The sequence below is a fragment of the Medicago sativa genome, chromosome 1, assembly GCF_051527215.1.
Source record: "Medicago sativa cultivar Bolivia chromosome 1, Bolivia_mono, whole genome shotgun sequence".
Taxonomy (NCBI): Eukaryota; Viridiplantae; Streptophyta; class Magnoliopsida; order Fabales; family Fabaceae; genus Medicago; species Medicago sativa.
Window position 1 is genome coordinate 80,576,008 of NC_140749.1, and position 13,096 is coordinate 80,589,103.

General features: G+C 33.2%; 1 protein-coding gene across 1 annotated transcript; it reads left to right on the plus strand.

Moving 5' to 3' along the window:
• The first annotated feature begins 76 nt into the window (after positions 1 to 76).
• ATVPS33 (Sec1/munc18-like (SM) proteins superfamily) lies at positions 77 to 10,532 on the plus strand. Its single transcript, XM_085739651.1, has 22 exons — positions 77 to 208; positions 305 to 344; positions 440 to 520; positions 913 to 1,107; positions 1,221 to 1,331; positions 1,464 to 1,529; positions 1,741 to 1,848; positions 1,965 to 2,009; positions 2,124 to 2,180; positions 2,490 to 2,584; positions 3,897 to 3,948; positions 4,095 to 4,151; positions 4,561 to 4,623; positions 4,716 to 4,822; positions 5,775 to 5,897; positions 6,075 to 6,156; positions 6,248 to 6,318; positions 6,709 to 6,789; positions 8,392 to 8,449; positions 8,608 to 8,669; positions 9,144 to 9,237; positions 10,052 to 10,532. Exons 1-22 carry the CDS (start codon positions 156 to 158, stop codon positions 10,139 to 10,141), a joined length of 1,791 nt encoding a protein of 596 aa, XP_085595777.1. The 5' UTR covers positions 77 to 155; the 3' UTR covers positions 10,142 to 10,532.
• Positions 10,533 to 13,096: the final 2,564 nt, after the last annotated feature.

The window sequence follows — 13,096 nt, forward strand, 5'->3', positions numbered from 1 at the left end:
TACTTTTCAAACAAGAGTATTACGTATTTTTTCTATAATGAATCTATTTGTGTAACACGAGTTGAACATAGAACTGAAGATGAAATTGAAATGATTCTCCATTGAATAATCGAATCGAAGCTTGGTAAAACGAAGTTTGTAATTGTTTATCAACAATGGCTCAGATTCCGAACCTTGATAATGCTCCCGTTAATCTCACATCCATCAGGTCAATTTCAATTCCAATTCCAATTCCAATTTCACTTTTCATCTTAATCTTAATCTAACTTTTCATTTTGATTTTAATTTTTTGATTGCATTTCAGGGAACAATCTCAAAAGGAACTCATCAACATCCTCAAGAATGTAATTTCTTCCGAACTCCGAAATTTGTTTGATTTTGCTTTCTATTCATTTTACGGCACTGATCATTGATTTCTGAACCGTCTGTGATTTTGCAGGTTCGAGGAAAGAAGTGTTTGGTGATTGATCCCAAGCTTGGTGACTCTCTCTCGCTTACCATACAAACTTCCATTCTCAAGGCATTTTTCTTTACCTTACTTGTCATTTACTGTTTTTTATTTTGTTAATTCTTATTTTCTAGTCAATACAATGCTAGAGTTACATCATGTTTTGATAAATATCGTAATTAAGCATTTAACTTATTAGTGTGTATGTATAAGCTATTTCTGTAACAAAACATAAGATAAAGCAGTATATGGAGAGCTTATGGAGATTAAGCTGAAAACAACTTATGAACATGTCATAAGTTGTTTCTAAAAGCTCTCCCAGACAGTATCACATGTGGTTTTGCTGCTATTTAAGTTCAAATAAGCCAATTCGAACAGACCCTTCGTTGTTTTTATTGTGTTATAATATGATTTAACATTTCTGTGTACCCTCGAAAGAATTATGACATTTAACTCATTAACAGGAGCAAGGAGTTGAGTTGCGGCATCTTTCAGCTGAGCCAATTCAAAGTGACTGTAACAAAGTGATTTTCCTTGTGCGCTCTCAACTTAATTTGATGAGATTCATATGCTCTAATATTCATGACGACATATCAAAAGGACTACAAAGAGAATATCATGTTTATTTTGTTCCCCGACGCACTGTTGCCTGCGAGAAAGTAAGCTTTCCTTGGAAATCAATCATTTTACATTGACTTTAGCATAATGCTTTTCTTTTTAAAGCACGAGATCTTGACGTGGACAATGTAAAATGATTGTTGTTCGTGTGCAGGTTCTCGAGGATGAAAAATTACATCATATGATTACAATAGGGGAATATCCCTTGTATATGGTGGCAATGGATGAGGATGTACTATCATTTGAACTTGATCTTTCTTACAAAGTATGCTGCTATTACTACTGCTTGTGATTGATTTATCGTGTTTCTTTCAGTGTTATATTTTTAACTTTCTAGTTTCTTGCATGTAGTATTTTGCTTAATTATTTATGCTTGTTTGCCTTCTCTATGTGCTAGGAATGCCAAGTTGACGGTGATGCAAGCTCACTTTGGCATATTGCAAAGGCCATTCACAAACTAGAGGTTGTAGTTTTGAATCCATCATGCTGTTTGTTTTTTTTAACGCGGAAGCTTTAACCATGTAACATTTAACATCAAACAAAAAGAGAGAGTCCAATAGAATTCTCCCTTGAATAAACATCAACTTCAATTCAACATATCATGAACATGAAGTCTAACATGATTCTAATGTGTTTTGTTAACTGTGATTGTTTCATTTGATTTTATCTTTTAGTTTTCTTTTGGAGTGATACCACATGTGAGGGCAAAAGGAAAAGCATCTGTGCGTATTGCAGACATCTTAAACCGAATGGAAGCTGAGGAACCGGTTAACTCATCTGATGTAATCATGCACTACTCTGTTTTCTCTTATAGCCAAAGAATAAACAAAAGCAAATTTATGAAATTGTAGTCATTTAAAATACACCGTAATCCTATTATTATCTTCTCTTTGTTCAGATGGCTGTGCCAGAGATAAATACAGTAATCCTCTTAGATAGAGAGGTAATTCCACTTGCACTTTTACATTTTTAATTGTATGTCCTTTTAAGGTCTTGCTATTACATTTGTTTGGATTCAACACGGATGATGGTTGTTTAACTTATGCTTTGAATGCAGGTGGACATGGTTACTCCTTTGTGTTCCCAGTTAACGTATGAGGGGCTAATTGACGAGGCAAGTTAATGCAAAAACAGCCTACATCTTTGGAACGAATATTTATTGCATAATTTTTTTTTTTATCACTGTTATTTTTTTAGGCTTTTCTCTTGATAATATTCCCTTTGTTCCTTTTTGATATTGCAAGTTTGAATAAGGAAAATTTTCTAACGGTGTTCGGTCAAGGAGTTTTAAAGTTGTACACTGGGTTGATGGATTATTGTACTGCCATGAGTTGGTCATGAGAAAAATGTTACTATACTACGTGCAAATAGGTTTGAAAACACGGCTGTTTTACTTCTATTTACTGAATTTGTATCGTTGCAGTTTCTGCACATCAACAATGGTTCTGTTGAGATTGATGCATCTATTTTGGGTCTTCAACAAGAAGGAAAGAAAACGAAAGTCCCACTTAATTCAAGGTAGGTTACTTTATTCGCTTGCTCATCTAGTTTGCGATGTAATGCATTTTTTCAATGACATAAGGGGTATATATCATTTTTTTTGCCACTCTTCCAATCCTCAAGAGAGTCATAATTTCAGAACCTCGTTTGTAATGAAATGATTCTGATTACAATTACAAATGGTGCCAATAGTTATATATAGCTGGCCTTATCATTCACTAACAATGACTTAATCTACAGCAACTCTGTGAGTTAGTTACAGCGATATTGGTTGTCACCTTACTAACTGCAACTTCTATATTCTCACACTTAACGCTTAGGTGTGTGATTGGGGTATCATTGGAACCCTAGAAGCGCACGTTCCTATGACTGCCTTTCGCAAACGACACTCAGAGAGGCTGTAGAGTAGACATGCAAAAACAAAAAAAACAATAGTTTGCTTTGTCAAATGTTGAATCCCTCTAGATACCTGCTGATACCTATATTATGACTAATTTCAGAATGATTTTCTGCATAACTATTTCACGCACCAAAACTCATGCATATACAATGTTTCAGAAGCTAACTCAAGCAAACAAACGGATTACAACTATATGTTGCATTCTTTTTTAGTGCCCAATGACATTAATTAATCTATGTTGAACAACACCACTTATGGGATAAGGTTTGGTTTTGGGTAAATGTTATTGTTGTAGTAAAAATGAGTTAACTTTAAGAAGCTTTCACTTCTATCATCCTTTACATTTTTACTTTTATTAAAGGAAATTCATATTCACTCCATATCATGATATTTAGTAAAAAAGTATTTTAACCTTTAATTGTGCCTTCATTACTATTATTCTTTGTTATGTTATTGTATATGTATATTAAAAAGAAATATGTGTTTCTAGATGTGCTCCTTTTCTCTTCTCTGAGACCTCTTTCAAACGATAGCTCAAAATCCGCTTTGTTTCTTTACACCTTTTATTTTTCATTTTCTTGTAATATTCATTAAAATAAAATTTACTTGCATGGTCTGTGTTATTATTAGAGAAAGTAAAGGAAATGTTTTGATATTGATTGATATGAAAATCTTGATTCGAAGATCAAGTTACGGAGTGTTTATATAGATGTTTATCCTTCGCCACAGTGAAACTAATCCTACACCACTGATAACTAACTTTGAGGCAGTTACAAGCAATATGCTGATGTGGCATTTGTTCTATTTTGGCGCTTGTGTATTTAGTCAGACATCCATTTTCTGTTTCTGTACACGTTTTTTCTTTTTTTTTCATTTACCTTTTGCTGATATTATTTCTTAAAATAATATTTACTTGCATGTCTGTGTTAGTGACAAGCTTTTTAAGGAGATACGGGATCTCAACTTTGAAGTTGTTGTCCAGGTTGATTCATTTTTACCTCATATATATCATAGTTTTGTCTTAATCTCTCTCTCCCCATCTCTCTTTCAAACACACACGCACACACATGCTGTATCTTTGGTTCCCTTGTAGATCTATTTTCTTAGTTGCTGTCTGCAGTATTGCAGATTTTGCGTCAAAAAGCAACATCCATGAAGCAAGACTATACAGATATGACAACAACAGTGAGTAGATGATCTTACACTTGAGCCTTGATTTTACTGTTGATTTTGTAAAAATAAAGAAAAATATTCTGAGATCCACTTTTCATGTAAATTAATCCCAATGAATCCACTCAAGTTTGGTATTTCCTTTTCTTTCTCTGGAGATCTAAGACATCAAGTACTCTTAATAGTTTTACTGCTATACTTTATACAGTTGTATGTTTGTTTGATAGAAGCAATATTTAATCAGTGAAATAAATTGCTGTTTGAGATTTGCATATGGTGTTTGTGCTTTAAAACTCGGTGGCTTTAGAATTCAGCAATATTTAAATAAGTTCCTTCCTTAAAAAAAAAGAAGTTCTTATAAACTTTTGAATACTAAAATCAATTTGTAAGTAGTTTCTGATATATTTCTTTTCATGATATCCAGACGCAGTCAGTTTCAGAGTTGAAGGACTTTGTAAAAAAGCTAAACTCATTGCCAGAGATGACAGTAAGAAAAAATATCATTATAATGTTGAAATTTCTTTAGTAGGATCCTCATAATAAGAATCAGATCATAATATTGTTTACATTTTTTGCCAGAGGCACATAAATCTCGCTCAGCATCTATCAACGTTCACGTCAAAGCCTTCTTTTCTTGGCCAGCTTGATATGGAGCATACAATTATTGAGTCCCAGAGTTATGACATGTGAGTTAGTTTTGTATGGTATTGTATTTTAATTTGATAGAATTTAGATACCTATATATGATTATGATTCGAGCGGGCTATGGCAATTTTGTTATCCTGTTTTGGAGGTCCTGATGCTAAAGTTTATGATGGGTTAATAAACATAGAGGTGTCTGTGCTTCATAGTATTTTAGGATATACATCATTAAGTAGAGTGAAAGTAAGGTATATTTACTTATATTTTAGACCAAAAGATATGAGCACCCTTTTGCTTATATTCTAGACCGGAGGGAGTATGTATCAGTGTCGGTATCCTATGTTTTTTACTTCTAACTGCTAATTAGAGTAGTTTATATAAATTAAGTTTTAAAATTGGATATGGCTCTGTTTGGTAAGGTCAATAAGCTACTTTGTAGTCTATTTGGCATGACTATAAGCTTGTTTAACTAAATGCTACCTCTCAAGTAGCATTTGAGCTGTAACTTATGGCTATATCTTTCTCACTTTTACCATTATTATTTTGATTTTAGTTCTCTTCACCCTCTTTTAAACTAAAAATAAAAATAAACTCTACCACTCTCTCACATGTTTTTCATTTATCCTTCACTATGAGTTAGGTGATAGTTGATTTCCTAACTTATATTTTTACCATATTTTGGCCAAACAGAGCCTAAAATACCTGTTGTTCTATAACAGTCTCGGGTATAATAAACAATAACTCTTTGTTCTGTTGATAATACTTGAATTTATTTAATTTCTAGCCTATTGTATGTAGATCTAGCAACTTATACTTACATGCGGACTCGAAATTACATAGAATGGATTTAGAATATGAAAGGTTTGATAAAACCAATTAATGTTACATTGTTATCTAGGTTACTGTAGTTGACTAGGTGGTGATGCATTATTGTTCTTAGATTTTTTATGTACGGAAGTTTCTATAGTATAAAACTTATGTCATTCATGTATGCAGATGCTTTGAGTATATTGAAGAATTGATCCATAAGCAGGAGCCTTTAACAACAGTCCTACGTCTTCTAGTCCTATTTTCTATCACTAATGCTGGGTTGCCAAAGAAGCATTTTGACTACTTCAGGCAAGCTTGCATGCTTTGTTGATCCTTAATTCTAGCCCTTATCGATTTTGTTACTTTTCTAGGTCGTTGGAATGACTAACCTATGATTGTATTCTCATTTTGTCTTCTGTACACTATACTATCAGATTTTCTTTAAGTACTTAATGTTGCCTTATATATTTGTAACTTCTAATTTAGGAGAGAGCTTCTGCACAGCTATGGATTTGAGCACATAGCAACACTAAATAATTTAGAGAAAGCCGGACTCTTCAAAAAGCAGGTATAATACACTAGTTTTTACTTGCAAGGAAAAATCCATTTATATATTCGTTGTTTAATAATTAACATTAATCTTCACTTGATCCTTTTAGGAGTCAAAAAGCAACTGGCTTACTATAAAACGTACCCTGCAGCTTGTGGTCGAAGACACTGATACAGCCAAGTAATATCTTCTAGATGATGTGTTCCGTAGACGCTTTTTATGTTCATAAATTCCGTATTAAGTTCATGGCCACCATTTAGATCATTTATGGAAACATGGTGATGGATATTTATGTGACTCAAATAAAATATGGTACACGTATTTGTACATTGTGAAATAATAGAAAATTTAGGATTTAGCATTCCAAATCTTTCTACATGTCCATATCTGTTAAAATTTATGATGCTTATTGCACTTATATTTTTTTTATTAAATTGTTTAGGTTTATATAGAACATGGTTCATATGCAGACGCACAATTCTGTGAAGTCTCTCACATGGTCTTTCAAATTGTCACTTTCTACTTCTTGAGTTATTTTACTAACTCTTGTAATGATTTTCTACTGGACAGCCCCAACGATATTGCTTACGTCTTCTCGGGATATGCACCTCTTAGCATTCGTCTTATCCAGCACGCCATTCGATCTGGATGGTAATGATCGGTTTTTAATACTGGAGATCTTCCCAGTTTTTGTTGTGCATGGCATTTGACTTTCTTAATTCAAAATTTACCTACAAATTTAGTTTTATTTAAAAATTTATAAAGAACTATAGCTCATGGAACTGAAAATTTTGTTGAATGCGTTACTGCTAGAAATCTTAGGTAGCAGTGGATCAGTGCTGATAGGAGTTTAGATTGGGCCGGATTCTGTTGAGGGTGATGTGCTGGTGGGCTTTAATAATGAGAGGCCCAAAGTATGGAGGGTTTACACTAGGAAAAAGAAGAAAAATAGTGTGGAGAACGTGTGAGTGGTGAGCTGCACATAGTAGTAGATTCTCCTAATAAGTAGGTTTGTGAGGGGAATGAGAAAGTTAGGATTGAGTTTGTTAAACCTGATATGGGTAGGCTGTGAATTTCTCACTGAGGAGCATTGCTCTTGGCTGCATTTTGCAGATTGTTCATCTATTTCTTCACCCATTAATAATACAAATTCATCTCTTTCATCTTTTAATATCGCTTAATTTTACAATTCATATCTCTGCTCTATCAAGTGCTGACCGTAAAGAACTCTAGATTACAATTTACAATGTTACACATCCTGCGCTTTCAATTATAGTAAGAAATCAGGTCTTTGGTGTAAATATACAAACAATGATATCTCAATACCTGATACCGTTTGCGGTATATTTTGAGCTATGAATTAGGCATGTTGAGAGTGAACTCCAATGTTTACTTGATGCATGTCATTGTGCTCAGCTGCTTAGCTCATTTAGATTTTGAAGTCTGACGATTATTTTTGACTGAAAGGATTTTTTTGCAAAGGATGGATAGAAGAGTATAGTTATAGAAGATAATACATTTTCACAAGAAAACTCAAAAGAAACACCTAGAAACTAAGGCTATGATTGGGTGTTTGGAGGGGAAGGGAGGGGAGGGGAGAGATTTTCCACCTTATGATTAATATATTTTTAGTTTTGAGAGTATTATAAAAATATTGAAAGGATTTTAAGAATTTATTCAAACCCCTGCAAATCCTCCTCAAATATGTTTTGGAAGTTCTCCTTTCAAGTTGCTTAGTTGGGGGATTTTCCTGACATTTTGTATTATGAGGAAAAATAGACCCCCCTTTCAAGTTGGGGGATTTTCCTTCCTTCCTTTTTCCGAAAGCTGTCTCGTCTCCTCTCCTTCTAAACTCCCAAACATAGCCTAAGATACTGAGAGTCCTGCAACAAGGCATGCTGAATTCTTCCTGCACGACTGCATATTCATAAAAAAAATCTAACAGAGAAACACCTCCAAACAATCTGTCATGAAAGCTGATAGTATATTTTAAGTATAGTACACCAAAAGGAAAATATGAAGCTTTTTATCATATTTAACTAATGAATAGGCAGCAAGGAGAAAACAGATAGTATATTTTAAGTATAGTACACCAAAAGGGAAAATGTGAAGCTTTGGATACTAAATATATACTATCTGCTTTCTCCTTGCTGCCTATTGATTAGTTAATTAATTGCGTTAAAGTTTGAAGTGAATTTCTATGTTTGGATAATGAAACCGATTCAAGTCTGAATATAATAATTGATCTTTCAGGCGTCCTGTTGAAGAAGTTTTGAAACTGTTGCCTGGACCTCATTTGGAAACTAGAAGGGTTAGTACTTGTCAAGTTGATCTACTGCAATTCTTTTCAAATGTGTTTTCTCATGTTATATTTGAAAGTTTATTTGAATGAAGGTCACATCATGACTAACATTCCATTTCCTTTTCCTAATTATATTTTATGTTTTGCTTGCTTTATGGCACGTACAGGGTGGATTCTCAAACAGCCCATCATTTGATACTTTCTATGGGGTTTCAAACAGCATAGATAAGTATGTTCGAACAATGCCACTTTTTGAGATTTTGCATCTCTCTCTTAATCATCAATTAAATGCCTACAAATATAACCATCAGAAAAATGTTTATTATTTTTATTTTTTATTTTATTTTATAAATAATAATAATAATAATTCAGTACTTACGAATCTGTGTAAATGTCTTTGTCATATCGCAAAGTTAAACGTTTCAAAATTGTCCAAAACTTTTTACTTGTGAGTTGTGATTGTGGAGGAGGAGGATATTATTAGAATCATAGCTGAGGTTTATTGCCTGGAAAAATATCCCAACTGTGGGAATGATTTCTATCATTTTCATTTGCTTTCAGTTTTTGGGCGTAAGTTCTTGAAAAGTGTTATTAGAACCGGATGATTTGTATTTAACATTGGTGTGTCAATTTGTAATCTGAAATGAAGAAATCTTGGAATTTTGTCAAGTTCCCTTTTAGTTTGACACCACACATATTACAGGGTACCCGATGGAAGGCGTTCCCTGGTGCTTGTTGTCTTTGTTGGGGGTGTTACATTTGCGGAGATTTCTGCTCTTCGATTTCTCAGTGCTCAGGTGTGTTTATTGTTTCCCATTTTTAACTCTCTCCTTAACTCATTCACCCGAACCATCAAGTCAATCAATTCTTATTTTGTAACTTCCCAAACAGAGAGTTTCATTTAAAAATAAAATTATTTCCAAATACATTCTCATAAGCTTTATTTTCGTGAATGATTTCTTGATATATTTATGAGAGACGACGGGTGACAAACCTAGGCAACCCCGGAGACTAAACTTAGATTAGAAATTAGATCAACAGAACTCTTGAATGCAGCTGGTTCAAGATTTTGTAGTTCCTCAAGTTGGTTTGGGTTATTTATTGTAAATGATTTCCTGCTAAGATATCCCTAATGATATTGCTTATGTCGTATGCATCATTTTGCTTTCATCTGGTCCAGCATACCCTTTAATCTAGATAGTAAATATAACTCTAATATTGAAGGTTAAAATCAACTAGGAAAAAACTGGTGGTTTGAGTTGATTTGAACCATTTGGAACTCTTGACTAAGGACGAACGTTTTATATAAAACCATTTGTGTTTATCATCAAACAGGCTTTTTTCAGTGGTTAGTTCATGGCAGTTACTTACAATACAGAACCTCAAGGGCCCAAAGTAGGGATAGAATATATCTTCCAGTTCACAATATTATTTCCAACACATCACACACATGAAATACAAGAGGAGAAAACTATTACATGAAATACAAAAAGAGAAAACTAATTAGTAACCCCTTCCTTATATCATAACACTTTATTCAAAATGATCTAGGCTTTAGGTTTATATTCTCTTGTTTTTGTCTCCTAATTTTTTATATGATTTGTCTTGCAGGAAAACATGGCATATGATTTAATTATTGCAACAACAAAAATAGTCAATGGCCAAACCTTGGTTGAAACATTCATGGAAAAGCTAGGTTGATTAATGCGTGCATTTCTGTCTTTTGAGGCTTTTCTTGGTTCAGAGAAGCAAGTTAATCTGATGATGTCAAACCAATGCTATGCCTAAGAGTTTTTCTAGTCTAGGATGAAGCACTGAGCTCTCTGATGAAAGCTTTATGGTGCTATAAAATCTTCCTCTGTTGATTTTGTAAGAGGGTCACTTAATTGGAAAGATAGGAATCTTGTTCTTCAATAAGACCATCTGGGATTCTGGAATGAATTGCATGGGAACTATTTTTGTCTGTAGCCTATTTCAGTTTATGGCAAATGATTGGACATTGTAGGAAGTGTGTTGTTGATTTTGATTGTATATACTAAGTAACAGACCGTCACCCACCTTGGAAAATTAAATGGCTGCTTTGTTTATTCCATACCTTGAAATCCCCCTTTACAATATTTCTACTAATTATACCTTCAGTGTGGTATGGGAGCTTGAAGGGAGATTGACAAATAATTTCTTCCTCCATTTTTCAAAATCACATCGAGATGACATCAAAATTAATATATTTTCTTCCTCAAATTTTCTAAGATTTTGACCGATTTGTTTTCCACTCGAGCTTAATAGTGGTAAAGCATTAAAATATTACCTGTAAATAGATCATTTATTTTTGGGTTAAATATGTTTTTGGTCCCTATAAATATACCAACTTTTCGTTTTAATCCCTCTAAAATTTTCCTTAACTTTTAGTCCCTAAAAAATTTTCCATTTTCACTTTTGGTCCCACTTTTAAAGTAAACTCATATGTAGAATACATATTTTTGAATAAAATTTTGCAGAAAAATTCATAATATTATAAGAATCTCTCCAAAAAAAAATTAGAATTTTTTAACAAAACATGAATTTAATATGAATTTTTATATGTTTGACGGTTAAAAATTCATAATTAATTTATGATTTGTTAAAAATTCTAATTTTTTGGGGGAATTTTTTTTCAATATTCTACACATTTCTGCACAATTTCATTAAAAAATACAAAAATTAACTTAAAAATAGGGACCAAAAGTAGTGATTGAAAATTTTATAGGGACTAAAAGTTGAAGGAAAATTTTAGAGGGACTAAAACGAAAAGTTGGTATATTTATAGGGACCAAAAACACATTTAACCCTTTATTTTTTTGATTCAATCCTTTATCTTTTTAAATGTTAACACCATTATCCTTAATTCCTTTATAAAAAAAAAACACTGTTTTCCTTAATTATAGAATATTAAACATCTCTATTCCAAAAACAAAAAGAAAAATCATATATTCATTATCCTGAACCCAAATACCACTGATGTCAAAATGGATTTTTTTTTTTAACAAGATTGATCCACTATATAAATAATTAAAAAAAAATAGAACGGTATCTAGAAATACATTCCGGATGGTATTTCAATCACACTCCTTTTACCACATTATCATGTAAACATTTCTGCAAGAAAAAAGAGATTAGGCAAATTCTGATTTATAAAATGTTACCCGTCTAAATAAATCCTTGCTTAATTTAAACTGTTAGTTTTGTTTTAGAATTCATACTTAGAGTGGGAGGGAGGGAAGAATTTGGTGGGAGACAAATTGGAAATTACTTGTTTAAATGTTACAAGTTCAACTCTAGTCGTTTGTAGTGTTAATTGTCTCCTGAAAAAAATTAGCATATAATATAACATACTTGCCAACTTTGTTGAGAGAGAATGGCAAAAAATTAATCTATTAATAATCCTCACTCAGCATTTTTAAAGCTAATTAATCCAAACATTATTACTATGAAGTTTCTGCACAAGCATATCTATATTTGAACTTTGAATGATAAAGTTACACACGAGGTTAGGAATTTTGCAAGCTATCTTCAATTCGATATAACAGTTATACTCCATATATTTCCAGCTTTTCTCTTAGCTCTATCAGTTCCATTTTCGGATCATCGCTGAAGTGCTAATTCTACTCCATGTTCCTTTGCTAGCTAGTTTCAATTGCAGTAGATCTCTCTTGCATACCAACCACGAAACAGCAGCAGCATTCTCCCGGTTGCATGGAGATCCAGTTGGTATAACGTAAACTAAAATAGCTGGTGCTTCATCAACCATCCCACCGCCCCACGTCCTTCATAAATCGTATTAGTGGAGTAACTATCCCGGCTTTTACAGCTCTGGCTTTGTTTCCCTGATAAACACAGAGATTACGTATAGCAGTAGCAGCATCTTTTTCCCCTCTTGGAGTACCGTCACAAAGTAACTTTATAAGAGCCGGGATAGCTCCTGGTGCTCCTATTGCAACTTTGTTCTTGTCTAGAACCGAGAAACTAAAGAGAGTCGCGGCTGCATTTGCTCTAGCCTTCATGCTTCCGTTTTTTCAGTACAGCTACAATATCTGGGATAGCTCATGCGTTTACTGTAGTTCCTTTGTTACTCTCGTTGATCAAAAGACTGAGAAGTGCCGTAACAACATGCTCCTGAGTTCGATGATCCGTGGAGGACAACAGTTCTCTGAGAAGCGGTATTGCTTCTGCTTCGGCAATACATACTCGGTTATCTGCATTCCTCTTTGCCTGCAGGCAGGATCTTTCATATGTCTGCAATAAAAAAAAAGTATGAATTTTATATGGAATATAATTATCAATAAACTGATGCTTCCTTCTTATCCTATCAAAAAACAATGCTTTGAAGAAATTCAAAATCACGGCAAGGGAATATAATTGTACAAATGACAGGAAAAGATTGAAATTTACCTGTTCTTGAACTTCCTCTGATATCTCAAGTTTGTTGTATGAAATATCATTAAAGACATTGATCCATGCAATTGGTTTCATGAAATGTTTGTTTAAAACGGCATTTGGAGGGTAGAAAGAAAGTGAATGGGTCTATGTTCTGACCAATGTCCCACATCGAGTAATGCATAATAGAAACTATGCTGCTTGCATATAAAATGAAGTGATCTCCAATTGATTTAAGCACGG